The sequence below is a fragment of the Pan troglodytes genome, chromosome 4, assembly GCF_028858775.2.
Source record: "Pan troglodytes isolate AG18354 chromosome 4, NHGRI_mPanTro3-v2.0_pri, whole genome shotgun sequence".
NCBI lineage: Eukaryota > Metazoa > Chordata > Mammalia > Primates > Hominidae > Pan > Pan troglodytes.
This window is the reverse complement of record NC_072402.2, coordinates 61860299-61881572: the sequence shown is the minus strand read 5'-3', so window position 1 is coordinate 61881572 and position 21274 is coordinate 61860299. Positions and strand designations below refer to the sequence as shown.

Sequence of the window (21274 nt, the reverse complement as noted above, 5' to 3'; positions counted from 1 at the left end):
ACGGCCAGCCAATTTGAAAAGCAAATTCATGTGAACGTTATAATGGGTTCTGATGTCTTCATGCATACCCATTTTATAGAACTATCTTCAAGATAATTCCCTAATCCAAGGTAAATATTTTTAAAGCGAGGATTCCAGAAATAATAATAGGAGTTGATGGAGATATTTTTAGGCAGACATTAAAGTTCCTCTTCTGATGGCCATCAAATTTCACCACTTCCTACAGGGTCTACCACACGCAGAGCCTGCCCTGTTTCCATGGTCTGTTTAATACCAATTCTTCTATTTACAGAGAAGAATGATTCATACTAACCGAGCACTTACTTTAATCCAGGCATTGTGCTAAATGCTCAGAGGCTCGGTTCATTTAATCCCCACAGCAATTCTCAGACCAGAAGTAGTACAGTATTTTCATTCCCACTTTACATTTGAGAAAACTGAGGCTTAGATAAACTTGATGACATTTCCCAAATCACACAGCTACTATATTGTGGTTCCAGGACTTGAGTCCAAGCAGCGTAACTCCAGAACCTTACTTACTCTAGTTACTTTACTCAGTATATTAGATTAACTCCAAGAAGAATACTTTGGTTTTAAGTATATGTTTTTCTTTTTGAGATTATTGGTTAATAATCTCAATTACTCTTGCCTCATTTCATAGACATCCACTTTCCAAATTCTTAATCAGTTCAGTCTCTAATCTTTCAGTGCAGCCATCCCCAACCGTTTTGGCAGAGAGACTGGTTTCATGGAAGGCATTTTTTCCACAGACCAGGGGTAGGGGGAACGGTTTCAAGATGATTCAAACACATTACATTCATTGTGCACTTTATTCCCATTATAATTATGTTATAATATATAATGAAGTAATTATAAAACTCACCATAATGTAGAATCAGTGGGAGCCCTGAGCCTGTTTTCCTGCAACTAGACGTTTTCATCTGGGGATGATGGGAGACAGTGACAGATCATCAGGCATTAGATTCTCATAAGAAGCGTGTGCAGTTCACAATAAGGTTCATGCTCCTACTCATGCTTCCAAACCCTTAAAGAGATCTGATTAAATCAAGTCTCATTTAAAATAGAAAAGTATGTAGTATAAAGTCTAGAGCTGAAACATTTGTCATCAAGTGTCTCATATCAATAACTAGTTTGTGACTCTGGGCAAGTTTCTGTCTTCTCTAAATCTTTACTCAATGACATGTCTTTCTGTCAGTCAGAATAAAATTGGTTAAGAAAATAACCGGCTTGACATTTATTTGTATTTGGGTTTATTGAAGTTCAGAAAATAAGCACTGATTCTAAAATTAATTCTCTAACAATAGTTATCTCTCAGTCTCTACATTTGTATTGACTAGACATATAAAAGATTCATAAATATGTAAACATGTAAACATAAAATTTGTAACTTGTGAAAATTAATTGTAACAATATCACTGTTAGTGATGGTTATCACCAATAATTTGTAAGTCCTAGAGGAAATAAAAATATTAAAATTGAAATTATATATTAGCCCCCAGAAGAAAGGTAAATTTCCCAGTAATTGTAACCTTGAACATATTATATGTTAACCCTACTTTATTTCAATATTTTACAATTTCTTTTTGTTTTTTCTAATGAAATATATTGCAATTTGCTAAAATGCCATATATGTATTTGCATATGTATGTATATGCTGTACATATATATGTACACATACATACATACACATATGTTTGTGTATATATAGACACACTGTTATATGTTTTTGAAAACTAAGCAATTTGGAGAAATATCATTGGGAAAGTACTTACTATGATTTTTAAATGTCTACGAATTAATCAATATCTATTGGTTACTGTTCAAAGCACAGAGAGTCATACTGAGAGGCATAAGACATAACTGATACTACCAACAGGGAAACGAGATATACACAGGAAATGAATTCCTTGGCAGGGTATGAGAGCATTGAACACAAACAAAGGAACTTAAGTAAAGTCCAATGGGATTGAACTGTGACCCAACATAATACAATTTTTCTAGAGACTCATTTGTGTAAATTTGAAGACAGAACTGAGAAATGACATTATAAAAACCAAAAACGGGAGAACACGATTTTTAATGTATTTACTAAATAGTGAATCAGTTCAGATACATAATAGAAAAGGAATTTCTTGATTAATGGGTCAACATACTGAGATCTGATGGCCTTCAACCTCCTTGGGTCTGCCCACCCCATTTTTGACGCTCCTTAAACTTCTTCAACTTTTGTCTTCTCCAGCTTTTAGTTGCTGTGATCCTCTATCTGGCAGTGTATCCAGTGAACCCTGTGGGCTTCTTCCTTCCTGTCCCTCGTGTTACCTGTTCTGTGCTACCTGTGTTGTGTTCTGCTCAAAGAACCCTCCTTTGGGTGGCACTCTTGTCCTGCCTAGCCCTAGTTCTGCTAGAGATGCTCAATTAGTTGTTGAGTTGAAGAATTGAATTGAACTGTTTCCCTCAGATTCCTCTAAACACAAATCCACTTATTCTTTCTGTCTTTGAAATTCTCAAAACCGCTAAGACACAGCTATTTTGAAAATAGCCAGCATTGGTTGAAGCTAGGGTGAATATGGCTTTTGACTCAGAGAGGTTGTTCAACTCACCAGGAAAGGGAAGCATTGCAATTTCCTAAGCACTTCTGGACTCTTAATGCATTTTTACTCGTGAAAGTTTCAAGCAAGAAAAAAATAAAGTAGTGCCCCGAGTTCTTTATTAGATTCAATTACCAGCGTACAAACATCCTAATTCACTTAAACAAAATAGCCCACACACATTCCATTTCCAAGGAGGCTGCTTTTCTTCCTCTCTTCCCTTCTCGCTCTCCCTCTTACTGTTTTTCCTCCGTCTTGCTTCTCCTTTTCTCCCCTTATCCTAGTTATCTCAAAGAAAAGCTTATCTGCAACCACCCTTTAACCACGAATTACCATAAACGAAGCAACCCCCCCACCCCCCATAAGCGAAAGCAAAGCCCTCAGTGGAGCCTGTCGGGGTGGTGGGGACGCCCCCTTCCGTGCAAAACGACTTCACGGTGAATTTCAAGTGTCCGCAGGGGATGGAAGGGGGGATTCCAGATCCTCGCATTTTCACAGACGGCCTAATCCCTCTGCGCAATGGACCCGGGAAAGCTGCCTCCCGTTAAGGGCGCCCAGGCACTGTCAAAGCGCCCTCCCTGCCCGGGCCGGGAGAAGTAAGGGGTGTGAAGGCGGAGCCACTGGGCTGGCAACACCCTCCCGAAGGTCCAGCCCTTACCCGCCTTCCTACCACCTTAGGGGATTTGGCCCGGAGAACGAGATCACCCTCTCAATGAAAGGCAGATGTCCCTTTAAGGTTTGCTTCTACAGCCCGTGGACTTTAGCCTAAACACGGACCCGCGAAGCTGGCTTTATTTGTCCATGTCTCGGACAGAGCCTGGGAAGCTGCCAGTGAAATTTCAGAGACCAAGAGCGCGAAGGGGCGGGCGATGTGGCAATCCGTCTGGGATGTGAAAAGCGTGGAGCGCATTTAGAGGCATTCGACGAAAACACAGGAAATCACTCCTCTCCCGCTCCTGGGCGCCGCTGCCACTGGGGCAGAGGACTGGGAACCGCAGCAGCGGGATAAGTGGCCCAGCCAGAGAGCGCAGCTCCCGCGCCCGGTCCTGCCCTGCGAACCAGCGCGGCCCCCTGGCGCTGAGGCTGCTCCGGCCATGGCCCCTCGGCCCCGCGCCCGCCCAGGGGTCGCTGTCGCCTGCTGCTGGCTCCTCACTGGTGAGCGACTCGCTTTTCTCTGACCATCTCCTGCTCGCGGGCTTGGGGCTTGGAGCGGGGAGGGAGGTCCTCAGAGCCATGGGCCAGATAGGAAGAGAGAGCGCCCATCCACTTTCGGGCATTCCAGGTACTCAGGCCAGGGTACGGGGCAGGCAGGAGTTTCGCGTTCTGGTTTTGATATGAATTAGTTTTAGTGTCTCTCCAAAGTCCTTCACCCTAGGAGTAGGAGTGAGGCAGCACTGAAAACCTTACAAGGTAGAATTCACTTTTAAAATTAAAGTTGTTTTTACAATACACATTGTATATTAGGACTTTGCTGAATATTTCCTCCCCTCCACCCTTTTTTATGGCATGGGATGGGAGGGTGATGCTTATAGGGCGCCTGATACAGATGCAAAATTCCTACCCTCGGGTTGTTCCAGAGTGGACATTATTGAATTTTCTTGCTGTCTACTATTTAGGCTTTTTTCCCATGCAGAACAAGAAAAGGCAGGGATGCAAGACGAAACTGCCACTTGCTCCAAAATGATGTTTCTATGTCAGCACCCAAGAGGAGGGATATTTTGAAACGTAGAAAGGAATGGTGAACATTTTCTCTGTAAATATCACAGTGCAGTCTACTTTTAAGATGCAAAATATAGTATTGTTATTTGTACATAAATGTGTATTTTTAAGGAGGGGACTTAAAAACATAGTGGAAATGCAAAGTTGTATCCAATTTAGAAAAAGCTTGAAATATAGCATTTTCTAAGATTTTCCCAATAATGAACTCATGGTCAGATCTTTTTTACCAGTTACTGATTGGGGTGGGGGAAAGTTGAAATGGTGAAAAATGGAAGAAGGTGGGGGGAAACTGTATCGATAGAATCTCTGTGTGAAAGAAAATCACCTTATTAATGGGTTAATTAACAGCTGGCTTTAACATATCATTGATATTCAATTGTTCAGTGTTTTTACTGCTGGCATGGTTATTAGTACTAGTTAATTTAGCATTTTTACCACTAAAAACAGGGTAGAGCCAGCTAGTTTAGACCTGCCTTAGATGGCCAAGCATTGTTAAGTTTTATGAAGATGATTTAGAAGTTGATTATCAGCAAGCAGAGCTTTTATCAGAAGGGAGGTGATGTAAAGAGAGTTAATAATTAGCTACTGGCTTTTCATCCAAACATTTCCCACTACTCAGAAAATGTCCAATAATCCAAACAGTGGTAACTGCTGAACAGCATTATAGCCAGTGAGTGGTTTAACTTACCAGCTACTGCCACTACTTTTTACACATATTTGACCTATGATTCTTCTCCAACTCAAATTTTTTTAGATTGTATTTTGTTGTTTTTGTGCAAAATCTGAATACAGTAGTTTACTATCCAAGTTGTACTTTTTCATTCTACCAAATAAGCAGTCTCTAGAGTAGAAATGATGAAATGAGGTTTGCGTATCCTCTAAAAAGACAAGAGTGAAACTTGAAGTAACAGAGAAGTTTAACAAGTTACAATTTCATATATATGTTGGTGAAATATACATTGGTGAATCCAGGAAGAGACTTAAAATATTTAGAACCCTTGTGTGCACTATATTTATGCCCATTTCGCAACACATGAGGGATCCGAAATTGGACTGCTTTCCCATCAGTCATTATATTCTGTAGGCTCTTCTTTAGCAATCTCTTTCAGATTTGGAAACTTCTCATCAATTCAGAGTCCGTTTGTAACCTGGGGACTCATCACCATACATATCCATGCACACTACTGTAGAGCTTATCTTTCTGTCTTCAATTTGAACCCAACTTCCAGTCTACCCTCCTAATACATCATTTTTACTATATCTGTTTTTAGTCAAAAATCTTTGGTGGTTCTTTGTTGCCTTTAAGATAAAATCCAAAATTCTCAACTGACTGCCCTAATCCAACACCCTCTCTCTATCTCCTACTACTCCTATGTCAGTTTCTTATTGCTGTTGTAACAACTTGCCATAGATCACCAGCTTAAAACAACATAAATTTACTATTGTACAGTTCTGTAGGTCAGAAGTATCACTGGGCTAGAATCAAGATGTCACCAGGGCTGCATTTCTTCTGGAGGTTCTAGGGGAAAATCAGTTTCCCTGTTTTCACCAGCCTCTGGCCACCACCTGCATTCTTGGCCTGTGGCCCCTTTCTCCTTCTTCAACCGAGCAGGGTAGAATCTTCAGATCTTCCCCCATGACTCTGCTTTATCATCACATCTCCTTCTCAGACTCTGACCCTACTACCTTCCTAAGGATCCTTGTAATTACAATGTGCCTACCAGAATAATCTCCTCATCTCAAGATCTTTAATTTAATTACATCTTCCAAGTCCCTTTTACCATCTAAGATAACATATTCACAGGTTCCAGGCATTAGGTCATGGATATATTTGGGAGACCATTATTCTGCCTACCACAACCCATAAGCATAAACTGTCCATTATAGCCAATCACTTTTCTTTACTTTCTCCATAATCCTCATGTTCATTTTGCCACTGAAGATATTATCTTGTTTTATACATTGAGAAAAGAATTCCACCTTTCCATCCTACCACCCTCTGACATCTAAATAAACTCTCTACAGCCTTCAAAACTGGGTTTACATCAGAACAACAAGCCACCAGCATCCCAATAAACTTCCTATTTGATTTAGACTGTCTTATATTAGCTCCTTACAACGTTTACTAAAATGATTCATCAAAAAGATGTCCTTATGTCCAAAGGATTGTTATTTTATGTATGTCAAAGTCTCAGCATAAACTGATGTCACATATAAAGGATTTAACTGAAGACAGTTTCATAAAGTGACAGTTTAGAGAGGCCTTAAAGGAACAAGAAAAGAGGGTGGAGCATCTAGCGCAAGCAACAGTGGGGAAAAAAGAACCTGAAGCAAGGTGAGAAGAAAAACCATGACCATTCCTAGGCCTGAGGAGGTGGCAGTGTTAGTTTGATTATGAACTCTAGTTATGGGAGGGTGGCCATTAGACTGGAGTTGTGGTCATAAAAAGGAATGCAGCTAGTGACAAAATTGAAGCCCAGCAGAGAAGGAGTAAGGAAAATAAATATACCTCCTTTCCTCCCACCCTCTGATGTCTTGCTCAGCCTTCCCATTGGCCATCCCCAAATGGCAAGATCCAACCTTCCAGAGAACAAAGGGCAAGACAATCAATAACAGAATAGCTAGCACAACTTAACCCCGAAATGTATTATGTGCAAGGCACTGTGCCAAGGGCTTTGCATGTATTATTTCATTTTAATCTAAAAAATTAAGTTTACTAATTGATCACAAGCAGTCACAGATTTCTTTGTTCTTTTTTCACTCCCTCAGCTTCAGTTGATTAGCCTTGAAAAAAAGAAAAGAAAAAATTAAAACTTTATAACTATTATCAATATTTTAGAGACGAGGAAATCAAAATATAGTATTAAGAAGTTAATTTCATTTGTCCAAAGTTGAAGAACTAATGACAAATCTACTCAATTCATATCTCTGACTTCAAATTAAATGCTCTAAAATAATATGCTATATCGGCTGCCTAAAGATGAGTTCATTCTCTCTTGCTCACTCCTCTAAATGTGAAATCCAAACATAGTTGTCTAAAAGACTTGGATAAAGACCTAATTAGTGATACAAGTCAATCTTTTATTTCCATGATTTTTAGGTGTACAGCATTAAGTGTAACTCAAGTAAGACTACTATTTCTCGTTATTAAGAATATAAATATAGAATTAGCCCTAATTAAACTATATGTCTCTCTTCCCTAGAAACATTTTGGTTGGCCTAGAAGCAAGGGTCTTCTTTTCACAGGCAAGATTTCCTATTCAAAATGAAATCCAGTGAGGAGATGGGAGATGGCTGAATATGGGGAGGAAGTCAGCCACTTATTCAAAACAAAGAATGACTCCCAATGGCAGACAATGTATTGTCAGGAATTGCTGAAGATGGTGAAAATTGTCTTACTCATTGTGATGTTTGTAAAGGCAGCAATGAATTCACGGGATTTTTGTTTGTTTAGTAAACAGGCAATGAGAGTAACCATGAGACACATATATATGCTATACTAGTTTAACTATTTCTCTTCCCTCCTGTCATAACACTTACCCGGCTATTTTGAAGCATGAGCTCTTGGGCCACAGCTTATCACTGATGTTCTGACTTCAGTAGATAGATGCTCCTCTAACATGTTCCTCCACTTCCAACCCAATAAACTTCCCACTAGATTTAGAACTTGCTGAATTTCCACATGTCTTAACATATTTTAGTAGAATAAAGTAGCTCATGTTTAAAATATATTTAGAAAAGTTGGGGACTAAAATGCTATTCTTTACCTACACTTCTCTTCTGTTGTGTGAAATACAAAATAGTGTACTCAAATTCATGTTAAGAAACTGAGATGAAAGATATTTTGAAACTGTTGCCACAGTGCTAAAGTCAGAATAGATTGCCTATTCAGAGCAGTCTGTGACTGGAGAATTGTATTCGCCCTCAAAGCAAGTACAGTAGAGTATCAAGAGATGCAAATGACTGCATATATTTCTATCTTCAAGATTATTGAGCTTCTTTCAGCTCCTTTATTATGCCAGCTACTCTAAAGTCTCCCTGGGGACTTTGCATAAGTAGTTACTCCCACTGCTACTGATCTCAATCCCTGAATAAACGTCATTTCCAAGAGATACCCTGAAGTAGACTGGACCCTACCTTAGGACATGTGTATCCCAGCACTTTTGCTTCTATTATATAATGCACCATGGTATTATAATTAACTATCTAATTGCCTGTCTTTCCAGCTTGCTGTATGCTCTGTGAGGGTAGGATCTTTAACCATAACACCTAGAAATAATGGGCACTTTTTAATTGAATGAATCGCAAAAGAATTGACTATTGACAAACTCAGAAAATACTTAAGGGATCAGATTGTCCCTTTATTATATACCTCTGCCTTATTTTATTATACCTCCGCCTGAAATATTTCTGTCTATTCAAATTTATAAATAATGGAATGGAAGACACCATCAGTTGAAAGATGCACCATTATTTTATGTACCACTAAAAAAGACAAGCCACTCCCAATCCAATTATAATTGCTAGATTGTTAGATAGTTCCTAGTTTCAGAGATGTCAAAATTGGGAAAATGTGCATCTGAAAATTACAATCAATAATATACAGTGTATGGTACTTTTTACCATGGTACTTTTGTATTTCTTTGGACACTTAAAAATTGTGTCATAAGATTTCGAAGAGGCTAGTATGTGAACCCCATCTAGATACAGAGATATAACATTGTTCCTCTCAGTTCTCTTCAAGTGCCAAGTTTATATCTGATTTAGGGGATAATTGCTCCTCTGGCACCAACAGCCTTACCAGATCCCAAAAACAGAGCTCCCTCCAAATGCTCTATCTTTAGAAGAGAGCTTCAGGAGAAAGGTGACAATAAAGTAATCACATAATGTTCCAGTTGCACAGGATTAATGACTCTAGCTTTGGCAAACTCTTAACTTTTTGTCATGTTGGTGGTAAGCTCCAGGGTTGTGTATATAGGAAGAAGACTAATTTTAATCAAAACTTTCCTATGATTTAAAAGGAAGATAAAAAAGTCAACTAAGTTTTAAAAGGAAATTAAAATGCATATGCTGGCTGGTGTTAGGAATTCACTTTATGTGTTAAAAAAAATCAATTTTATCCAAACAGGAGATCCCTATTAACAAGATAAGTAAGAGATCTGAAATGAGAAATCATTGTAATTCAAATATGCAAAGGAGTGGATACACATACTCTTTTTGTATGAATTATATGAGATCTCCTAAAATAAATGCAAATTCTTAAATTTAAATATAGCACCTAAGTCACTTTAAAACATCAATAGTTAAGATGGTTTATATATTTTGTTACAAATCATATATCCTTACTACAAATTAAATGTACTTTCAAAATTATTTTATTAATTAGACTTTTATTTTACCAAATACTAAAGTCTAGAAATACATGGGTACTGGCCAATCCTTAAAAATATCTGTGTAACACATTTTACTTATAATATTTTTGGTGAAATGATCTTATGCCGTATAAGAATACATGCAAATAGAAATACACACACACACACACACACACACACACTTCTGTTCATAGGATTTTGTTTATTTGGTAGGAGGTTTTGTATTATTTTGTGACAACTGCAAGTAAGCATTTTCCATCATGAGAAATTTAGATAGTGAGTGAGTACAAGTTCCTTAAAAAAAAAAACAAATAAAACAAACAAACAAAAAAACCACTTTCCCTTTTACCCTTTTGTCTATATTAGCTAAGTAATCCTCCCAGTCATCCACTTAGCTTTGCTGGTGGAGGTCACATGGGAACCTTTGCACAATCTGAGGTTTGCACATTCTGTCTAAATAAACAATTGCGTTTATCACTAGATATTCATAATTGGAGCTCTGGCTTCTTATTTTGTAAAGTTCACTTTCCAAACCATGTATAATAAAACTAATTGCCATTATGTGTTATTCTAAAATATTTTAAGAACTTTTCCTGGGGAAGATGTATTTTAAATTACCATTTTCTTACCTAAGCACGGCTATCTCAAATATTGAAATAGGCTTATACAAACTTACCTTAAGAGTAACCTTCTTTTTAAGTTTTTAGTAACATTATAAAACAGAATGTGATTTCCTAATTTTAGAATGTCAGTTACAGACAAGTTAAAAACTCTGAATTAAAGAAAAATTAATAACCATTAATTTTTGCATCCTAAAAATATGAGTATGTGCCACTTGTTATGCTGTGTTCCAGGAGCACAAAGACAAATAAAAGGTAGTAAGTCTCTGCCTTTACTGGTGGAAGAGGTAGTAGACATGGAAAGACGCAATGGTGGGAGAGGCTCCCAAGGTGCTTTATAAGGAATAACAAAAAGATTAGGTTTGTGTTGCAGGAAAGTAAGCCTTCCAAAATAAAATACAAGATGAAAACAAGAAAATTTATACAGCCCCGACTGTTTAGGGGTCACATGCTAAGCAGAGGGTATTAAAACAAGATTTCCATCTTTCAGGGGCCCATAATTCCATTTCATGTCATACAAACCATTTCTTTTATATTATTATAATAGGAAAGATAGTAATTCAACTCACCAATGAGGTCCATGAACCATTTCATTCAGTAGAGCTGAATAACATAAATAACATAAATAAATGTACCCCAAAGATTATCCATCAGTCAACTCTACCAAACCAGTTATTTTTCCAAGGCTGAATAATTATGATCATGTTAAAATGAGCTCTTGTCCCTTGTTTTGTCTGATCCAGTTTTCTAGCTTCAAGCCAGGCATTTTTAGAGCTCTATAATTTATTAATATCAAGTATCATAATATCACTAGGACCTCATAAGGATGGTCAAATGAGAGAGCAGGACAAATAATCTTATTTATCATTTAGAATGAAAAATAATTAGCTTTATTGCGGTCTGGGACTTATTTCAAGTTGGTAGAATCCATCCAGGAAAGACCATATTTGAGGTCTGCCAATTCTTGGTCCACAAACAAGAAACTTTGAATCAGTCTTTCACCTCTGAAATGGGTCTTAGAAAAATCAGATTTGAAAGATAGCATGCAAAATTGAAAACAAATATGTTAGGATGAGATTATAGGTGTTGTTTAAACATTTAAAAAATATTACTGCAGCATAATTTTTAGTTAGAAATTTAATTATTGAATTCAATTCTCTCAATTCTTCAGTGAAATAAATTGGGTTCCAGAGAGACTGAGTACTGCCAAAAGTTACAGTAAAAACAATTGAAGAGTAAGAGCTACAATCCAGGATGCTTGACTTCTAGCCCAGTTCTCTTCTTGAGACACTGGAAGTGTCTCAAGAGCAACAAATTAAAAACTTTTGGAGGTAACAATACTTTTTTCCCCTTCTGGAGAGATTAATATAAATAAGACATTGTAGGGAAAATAGATATAATTAAAGTTACTGATATAAAGATTTATACTGATATAAAGTTACTGATATAAAGTTTTCTATTTTAAACAGCCAATACATAAGTATAAAATTAGTATTTAAAGCAAAAGAGCTAAAAGCCCTGGTATTTTTCTCAATACTTTGCTCATTTGGAAAAAAATGAAAATAAATATATAACTACAGCAGTTTCTAAACTACCATTATTAAGTGAAATACAGTCAATAACAATATAAGTAAGTGCCTTAAGAAATGTCTTGAAATATCTGTAATAATGTTAAAATAGCTGCCATACTTTACATTTGACTCACCTAGCTTATCATTAATATATGAGTGCCTACTATGTGCAAAGGACCTTTAAAAGGACAAAGGAGTATAAAGATAAATCCTTCCAGAGTTCAACAAAAAAGATACATGTTTAAATTAACAGGGATTCAAGTTTACATGGTTTCAAGTTTGAGATAACATTTAAGCTGGACTTTAAAGATAGGCAGCACTAATGGAAGCAGGGATGAAAGGAAGTGACATTTTAAACAGAGAAGTTAGTATGAGTTAAGGTAGCAAACGAGAAAGTTCCTAGCATATGTAGGGAACAAAGGTTACTTTCAAGGTGGAATATAGGGTGCCCTGAGGGGAAAAGTGGGAAGTAAATTTGTAAGGCCAGTGCAAATTGGGATTGTAGAGAGGGATTGTAGACGTTAATTCATAGGGAATGGGAATCCAAAATGAATCAAAATAAAAATATAATGATTGGTCTAGAAATACTAAGCCATAAACAAAATCTGGGTGAAAATGTCTAATAGTCAACTACAGGCTTAAATTACTAAGGAAAAAAAAAAGTTCCCAACTATTGCAGTTGTTTCACATACAACAGTAATTCTATGAAAGATTTTATAGTATACTGAATTATGGAGGCACACTGATATTTTTTTAAATGGCCCAAAGTGGTTTGCCTCATAACTTAAAAAAAATTTTTTTTAACCATGGATTTAAGAGTCAATAAGGGTTTTTCACAGGTTTCTAATGTACAGATAAATATATGTATTTTTTCTAAAGTAGAACATTAGATCTTTCTCTAAGAGTATAATGATGACCTAGGCTGGACAGAAGGAAAAAAAAAAACTATATAGAAGAGAAAAGTATAATAATTTTAAGAGGTGATAAAAGAGCAGGAAAGGGACTAGTGCCTTTCAAATCCTCTAGGTTGGTTCCCAAGCTGTGAGTTTTTGTTTAGCTGGTAAAGGTGACAGTTGAGGGGAAGTGACAATGGATAACAGCACATAATTTGCAGTGAAGGAGATGATTACAAACATTCATAATATAGGATGGTGGTAGTAGAAAGAGAGGGTATGGAGTTAAGCAGGCCTGAATTTCAATGCTAGTCATGTGATCTTGAAAACATTTCTTAACTTCCCCATAGTTGATTTTCTTCTATAAAATTAGGATAACAAATATTTACCTTACAGGGGAGAATTAGAGCATAGGAAAGAACTTGATAAACATTCAATACGTGATAGCTCTTCAATAAAAACCTTTTGTTAAGATCCCACTGTGTGCTTACCACTGTGATTCTGTGGCTTTTAATCTTTGGCAGACTATGGGAAAGATAAATTGTACTTAGAAAGATGATCAAGGAGCACTTCAAAGCCCCAGTTCAAAATTATCTCCTCATTCTCTCTCTCTCTCTCTCTCACAAATACACACACAAGCACACTTTCACCCTACCAATTAGGAATTTTAAGTTAACAAGATACTTTTTTTAAAATACAGTGTCCTTTGGATAGGCAAATCACCTTCACACTTGAGTGTGATTAGTTCTTTGCTTAGTGAAAAGTTGCTGGGTTCTCTTGGAACTGGAAGAAGGCAATGTGAATTAGGAACTTCTTGAGGGTACTCAGTATGATAGGAAGGTGGGAAGAAGGAGGAAGTAAGGGGAGACACAGAGAGCGAGAAACAAAGAGAAAAGAGGCCACAAATATTAATAAGTAGTGGTTCTTATTTGGACTTTCCCCTTGGAGGGGACCTTTCCGTCCCCTGATAATCTCTTAGGAAGATAATTGACACTTAAGTTTAAATTGTGAAGCCTGTCAGTTGAGAAAAATGTTGAGACAAGTCTCAATCATTTTAGGACGTTTATTTGCCAAAATTAAGGACGTGCGCGGGGAAGACAGGTCTATGCCTTTCTGGGAAGATGATTTTGAGGGCTCCAAATTTAAAGGGGAAAGGGTGGGATACTGAGAAATACAGTTTTCATGTGAGAGGGTAGCAGGGGGAAAATAGTCATTCATGCCTCTGTCTGGCTTAGTCAATCTGAATCTGCATTTTTACGTAAGATAACATAGACAAATGGGGCAGGGGAACAATCAGATATGCATTTGTGTCAGGAGGGCAGAGGGGTGACTGTACCTGAAAACAGAAGCTATCTATTTACATTGCCATGGTAAATTTTAATAGAAACACTTTAGGGTAAAGATCTTGGCGTTCACTGAGAATTTCCTTGTGGGCAAAATATGAGCGAGGTGTGTAGCTTTTCATCTGGTAGCCATCTCATTTAAAAACCAAGAGGCAAGGCAGTTTTGCGTGACCCAGTTCCCAGCTTAACTTTTCCCTTTGGCTTAATGAGTTTGGGGATCCGAGATTTATTTTCCTTCCACACGCCTATGCCAAACTCAGATTCCTTCCTTTCATCCCTGTTTCATCTGTTCAGGCTGGTTAGTTCCCCTTTCCAATCCACACAGAGAAAGACAGAAAAGACAGTGAGAAGCTATGTGTGCAGGACTTCTCTGCCCTCCACTCCATCTAAGCTCTCAAGAAGCTTTTAGATTCTTTTGTTTTTTCTATTCATCGGTCTCTTAAAGAGGCAATCCCACTTCTCCATTTCCACTTCCTAATAAAGAATGCTAAGTAACTTAAGGATTTTCTTTAAATTATGTAGCTATTCAATCAGGGTCAGTCCTAGTTAATAGTTTTTCCCCACTTCCCATAGCCTCGGCTTTTAGCTTAGCTTTGGCAGTGACGATCTGGCCCTAAGCTCTTGCGACCCAACCCCCAACCTAAACATTTCACAGGCTACTGGGCTGCGGAAAGCTGAGGCTGCCAACTTTGGAGCCTAGGATTCCCAGGACATCAGGTCAAGCAACTGAGAGGTCCACCCAGGGGTAAATTCCACACATAGTTTCTTCTCTCTTGGGACCAGCGCTTTAACATCTGGGTTAATCAGATCGTGCAGACACGGTAACTAGGCGCAGAAAACAGCTGGACACGTTGCTGGGAGCCCAGACAGAACGTGACCAGTAGTTCTCAGAAACCGCTTCTAAATACCAGCTCCAACAGGCTTGTAGCGTCCGAGTGCGGATAAGGCAAGAGCAAAAACGAGCATAGTTTGGGCCGTTGGGGCCAAATCTGCACTTCTGAGAGCTACTTTTACTGCTAAGCTTTGAAATTGGATTTACCCAGAGGGAAGCGTTGCAGTGGCAGCCGCAGGCAGGTAAAACTAGTATTTGCACTCACACACTCCCCGGATTCTTCACAGACAGGGATGGAAGAGAAAACTTAGGAAGTTGAAGTTTGGCATTAAAATAAAGGACTCGCCACCACTCTGTGCACCTTCTTGAGGGAGTTCAGTCGTCCGGAGCGCCTCACAGCTTAGTGCTCCTGCGCACGCGCGAACTGCGGCCCCGCCTCTCCTTTGGGGACGGGAGACGTGCGTCGGGTCGCGGGACGCGGGCTGCGCATGCGCCTTCATTTCGTCAGCCCGCTGTTGCGTGCTGCCAGCGGGAACTGTGGAGGGGCAGATTTTCGCTGCAGTGTTCCCCGAGCCTGTTAGACGCAGCGCGCCGGGAGACTGAGAGAGCAAAGGATAGAGGAAGTGCTGCCCTAGGCTGCATGAGTCGAAGCAAGCGTGTTTCCTTCCCGCCAGGCAAGTGCCCTTAGAAACCGGGTCCCGCCCCCTTCCTGGCCTGCATTCCCATCCCCTCTCCCGGGGCGGAGGTGAGGACCTCCTTGGTTCCTCTGGTTCTGTCAGTGAGCCCCTTTCTTGGCCATGAAGCTCGTGAGGAAGAACATTGAGAAGGACAATGCGGGCCAGGTGACCCTGGTCCCCGAGGAGCCTGAGGACATGTGGCACACTTACAACCTCGTGCAGGTGGGCGACAGCCTGCGCGCCTCCACCATCCGCAAGGTACAGACAGAGTCCTCCACGGGCAGCGTGGGCAGCAACCGGGTCCGCACTACCCTCACTCTCTGCGTGGAGGCCATCGACTTCGACTCTCAAGCCTGCCAGCTGCGGGTTAAGGGGACCAACATCCAAGAGAATGAGTATGTCAAGATGGGGGCTTACCACACCATCGAGCTGGAGCCCAACCGCCAGTTCACCCTGGCCAAGAAGCAGTGGGATAGTGTGGTACTGGAGCGCATCGAGCAGGCCTGTGACCCAGCCTGGAGCGCTGATGTGGCGGCTGTGGTCATGCAGGAAGGCCTCGCCCATATCTGCTTAGTCACTCCCAGCATGACCCTCACTCGGGCCAAGGTGGAGGTGAACATCCCTAGGAAAAGGAAAGGCAATTGCTCTCAGCATGACCGGGCCTTGGAGCGGTTCTATGAACAGGTGGTCCAGGCTATCCAGCGCCACATACACTTTGATGTTGTAAAGTGCATCCTGGTGGCCAGCCCAGGATTTGTGAGGGAGCAGTTCTGCGACTACATGTTTCAACAAGCAGTGAAGACCGACAACAAACTGCTCCTGGAAAACCGGTCCAAATTTCTTCAGGTAAAACAATCTTACCCAGGGATAGTTAAGAATGGGCAGAGGGATTGGTATAAACTACTCCTAAAGTTTTAGAACTGGGAAAAATAAGAAGAGAAAGTCTTTACTTAGCTGGGATTTTCATGAGATAATGAAATAAAAAGAGAATGTTAAATGTCTAGCAAATTTATGGAGTAAACTTTGCTGAAACATATGAAGCCTTACTAGCGCTTTTGGCTTTAAGCCTTTGTGGGCTGATTAATGGGTGTTCTGGGAGATTATTTTGCCTAACTTTTGTAATTGTGATTCTAGGTACATGCCTCCTCCGGACACAAGTACTCCCTGAAAGAGGCCCTTTGTGACCCTACTGTGGCTAGCCGCCTTTCAGACACTAAAGCTGCTGGGGAAGTCAAAGCCTTGGATGACTTCTATAAAATGTTACAACATGAACCGGATCGAGCTTTCTATGGACTCAAGCAGGTGGAGAAGGCCAATGAAGCCATGGCAATTGACACATTGCTCATCAGCGATGAGCTCTTCAGGCATCAGGATGTAGCCACACGGAGCCGGTATGTGAGGCTGGTGGACAGTGTGAAAGAGAATGCAGGCACCGTTAGGATATTCTCTAGTCTTCACGTTTCTGGGGAACAGCTCAGCCAGTTGACTGGGGTAGCTGCCATTCTCCGCTTCCCTGTTCCCGAACTTTCTGACCAAGAGGATGATTCCAGTTCTGAAGAGGATTAATGATTGAAACTTAAAATTGAGACAATCTTGTGTTTCCTAAACTGTTACAGTACATTTCTCAGCATCCTTGTGACAGAAAGCTGCAAGAATGGCACTTTTTGATTCATACAGGGATTTCTTATGTCTTTGGCTACACTAGATATTTTGTGATTGGCAAGACATGTATTTAAACAATAAACTAAAAGGAAATAATCTCCACGTACTACCATCTTGATTAAATTGTGTAATTTTTTATAGGAATTATGAGTTATCTGTAGTACTTGGAAACAGAAAATGTGTGTATTTAATGACGATGCCTATACAGTATATTGTTTGGGATAGATTGCAAAATTTCACACTGCATGCTTTGAAACAGTTTTCCTTAGAAAAAGCTTTTGCTATCTTATCCTGTTTACATTATTTCTTTATTTTAATTCTGCTTGGTGTTCTTGCATTGCATTTAATGATCCCTTTTCTCCCCACCTCCACAGACTACATTTTTTTTAGATTTAAATAGTTTTACTATTTTAAATGATTGCCGTACAATTAGTAGACTTGAAGACAAGTTTTAAATATTTTTCTTCAAAGGCTTGTTAAACCAATCATGTTAAAAGGAAATTCTTGGTTTTGGTTTGTTGTTGTTAGCATTAGTCATATTTGATTTAGAGAGTAACTTAAATCAGTTATTTTTAGCTTTTTAGAACTTTGATCTGCTAGGGATTGTCAAAATAATCTCCTTGAGGCATCTTTATTTTTAAAATGAGATTAAAGTATGTGATTTGCTTGTTATGTGGCTAATTAGTGGCAAAGCTGGAAGTCATTCCCAGTCTGGACTTCAGTTCTTTGCGCCAAAACATGCTATATTATTTATTTATTTTTTTGCTTGTCAAAGTTATACTTAATTCTGTTTTATATTTGTATGTGGCATTAATTTGGGTTTGCACATTTTTATTGGACTATTTTAGTTGTGAAGAAGCCTGTTCTAAAGTTTAAGTCACATGACTAGTATGTGGCAGTTGACTTAAACTCCAATACTCTTTACTATCATTGACTTAAACTCTGATACTCTTTACTATAATTATGGAATTGTGCAAATACCTCCGAGTTTAAAATATTATTTTTATTATTTTTGGTGCACATTCCTAAAAGTTAAGGAAAGAGCCTCAGTAATGGAATTGCTTCTTGACCTTTTGCAAACCTCAATTTAGCAAAATAATTAGGAACGATCTAATAGTGATGATACAGTTTTTAACTGCTGGATCAGCGACGCCTATTTCAAGTAGTTATACTAACTAAACTTTCGCCTGTCTGTCCTGTGTCTGTGGGCCTTCCTCCTGGTGTGACAGACTTGGGGATTTCTTGTAAACTTCCTAACTAGTCTGAACCTTTTTATTTCTTATTGGGAACTGACACTTCCCTATACTTTAAAACTCACATATTTATATTTTTATACATCTATCTCCTAATTCAAAAGTAATTGAGATTGTCATTTCATTATAATTCCGTGAGTATCTTTAAATTACTATTCAAATATGTTACTAAATAATTTAATAAGAATATAGAAATGAAGCCACTGAGATCCTTAAAGTTGAAACCTGATTGATAATTATATTTTCAGTAAGGATTTGGAGATTTTTGGACATTTTTACTCTCATAATCTATGCAGTACTGAAATGAGGTCTAATAAATATAACCAATACATGTTAGGCCATAGGTTCTTAAATTTAGCTACCTGTTCACCTCAACTTGAGAGCTCTTAAAACCCTCAGTGTCCAGATTGCAGCCCAGACTAGTTAAATAACGTTTTATCCCTAGAAATGTTTTTTTTAAAGCTACCCAGATGATTCCAATAGGCGTCAAGGCTAATAGCCACTGATTCAGGCCTTGCTATTCAAAAGTATGGTCCGTAAACCAGCAGCATCCCTGAGAGCTTGTTGGAAACTAGAATTCAGGGATCTTTTGTAGACCTACTGAGACAGGCGCTACCTGTACCAACATCTCTAGATGATTCCTGTGCATAATAAAATCTGATAAACAAAGGCAATAGGTTATTCTTCCTGTGCTGGTAAATCTCTGGCAGGGGTCCCCAGTCAGGAAAAAGATTTGAGTATTAAGGTCTTTCAAAAAAGTTAACTGGCCATACTCAACTGTCTATAAAACCTCTATAAATTTCTGTTTTTATGTCTATGAATTATTAAATAAAATTTAACTCATTTTTAAGAAATTACATTTTCTGTTATCAAGAATACAATTCTTACTAGATCATAGGTGAAAATGTCAATAATGATAGCAAATTAAAAATTCAGATAATTATTTTTGACTTTTCTAGAAGACATAATTATCTCTGGAAAGCATATACAGTAGTCTAATTCCAACTGCTACTCATTAAGTATTGGATATGTGATAAAAACTCTTGATAACTCCAATGTACCTTCTCTAATGTACTGTAAATTTCCATTTCCTATCATGTGCTTGCAAACAAAGATTTCCTATGCCACTAAACTCAATAAGTGAGAAGCTTGCACATTATTTCATTTTGCTATAGCTACGATACATATCAAATGACAGCTACTCCTGGTCCCTCATTTGTATGTTAAATTCCTTGTTAATTTTATGACAAGATTGTTGATCTTGGATTTCACTTTCATTACTGTCTTAGAAACAAATTGGATTTTTCTGCTCCCAGATGCCACTAGAGTAGCTTTGTAAAGCTCATTTTTCTTATCTTTACTTAGTTTCTGTCTCTAACTTTACTTTCCTTTTTTAGCTTCCCTGACTAATTCTCTTAACCTCCAATTATCTTTAACAGAAGTTACTAATTCTGCAATTCATATATTCTGGAACTGGAATTATCTTTGTTCCTAAGCAACCAAGTATACATATGAAACGGTCTGTACATTAATGCCTCATAATAGCAGCTCTTATTTGGGAAAGGGTTATAGTACATTTAAACCATGTGGTTTTCCAAGCAAGTTAAGACTGGCTATTTGTGTTTAGTGTCAGAATATGTTGAATTAGAAGTTGAAGAGTTTCTAAAGTGATTTTAAGGGCTTGAGGAGAGATGAACCCTTTTGCTTAGAGCCAGAACTTAGATATGGGGTGAAATATTTATATTACACTAATCATTAAGAGTAATATATTTAATTTTATCCATTTTTTTAGTGCCTTTTTTGAACCAGTCACTGGGCTAGATGTGGGGAGGACAAACATGTAAGCAAATCACTGTTAGAAGTAACTTGTACAAAGTGTGTAAAAGGACACAGTGGTGAAAGGGGTGACTTTTAGGAGAAACTTTATAGAGCAAGGACCAGTAAGTTTACCTAAAATGGGAAGAAGAAATATGGAGAAATGAAGTGGGAAGATGGGGAGGGGAAGTGTGCTAATCACCTAAGAACCTCCGTGCTACAAGAAGGAGTTTGGGTTTGACCATTATGAGAAACAATTACAAAGTTGAAGCAGCATGCTAAACTGCATTTCACAAATACCACTTTGGCAGCATCAAGGATCGATTGGAGGAGGCAAGACTGGAGGCAGGAAGACTGGTTAAAAAAATGCATATTAGGAAGATAGGAGAGAAAAATGATAATGGCCTTATCAAAGGCAGCAATAATGTTCCTTGCAATAGGAATGAACAGAAGTCAACAGGAAATATTAAGAGATGGGATCAAAAGGACATGACCGCAGATTGCTGTTTAGAGTTATGGAAAAAAGTAGAATCCAAAGGTAAATCTCAGATTTCTTGAGTGGTGGGAGAGATGATGACACAAAATGTAACTTTAAAAATGGTAATTAAAAAAAATGTTTTATGCAGTGGTGGTTAAATTTACTAAAAGATTTTTTCAGGATTCCCATAGTGCAGGAATTAGCAAGCTATATCTCATTCAGGCCAACCAGTTACTGCTAGCAGACCCCATGGCCTTGTGCTCCCCATCTTAACATAGTATCTCTGATTTGTCTCACCAGACAAATCAGAGATACACTTCCCCTTTTATTCCGTGAAGAACCACAAGAGTCTGAACTGTGGCATCAATTTTGCATTGGATTTACATCTTTCTTAATGATTTGAAAATAATTTGTTTCAAAAATTGATTTT

The 21274-nt window shown here is 38.5% G+C and overlaps 2 protein-coding genes across 3 annotated transcripts in view; both read left to right on the top strand.

Moving 5' to 3' along the window:
- Window positions 1-3175: 3175 nt before the first annotated feature.
- On the top strand, window positions 3176-17410 carry PELO (pelota mRNA surveillance and ribosome rescue factor). Of its 2 annotated transcripts, none has more exons than XM_063811236.1 (3): window positions 3176-3764; window positions 15247-16482; window positions 16771-17410. In XM_063811236.1, the coding sequence occupies exons 2-3, from the start codon at window positions 15757-15759 to the stop codon at window positions 17200-17202; spliced, it is 1158 nt and encodes a 385-aa protein (XP_063667306.1). In that variant the 5' UTR covers window positions 3176-3764; window positions 15247-15756; the 3' UTR covers window positions 17203-17410. The 2 variants fall into 2 exon arrangements, with proteins under 2 accessions (XP_063667306.1, XP_009447447.3); XM_009449172.5 differs by having other exon boundaries at window positions 3641-3764; window positions 15251-16482.
- ITGA1 (integrin subunit alpha 1) overlaps window positions 3634-21274 on the top strand; it is a 173324-nt gene continuing 155683 nt past the window's right edge. The window contains exon 1 of the mRNA XM_517769.9: window positions 3634-3764. Coding sequence (XP_517769.2) covers window positions 3704-3764 — 61 coding nt within the window. The 5' untranslated portion in view covers window positions 3634-3703. The remainder of the gene's footprint in view (window positions 3765-21274) is intronic.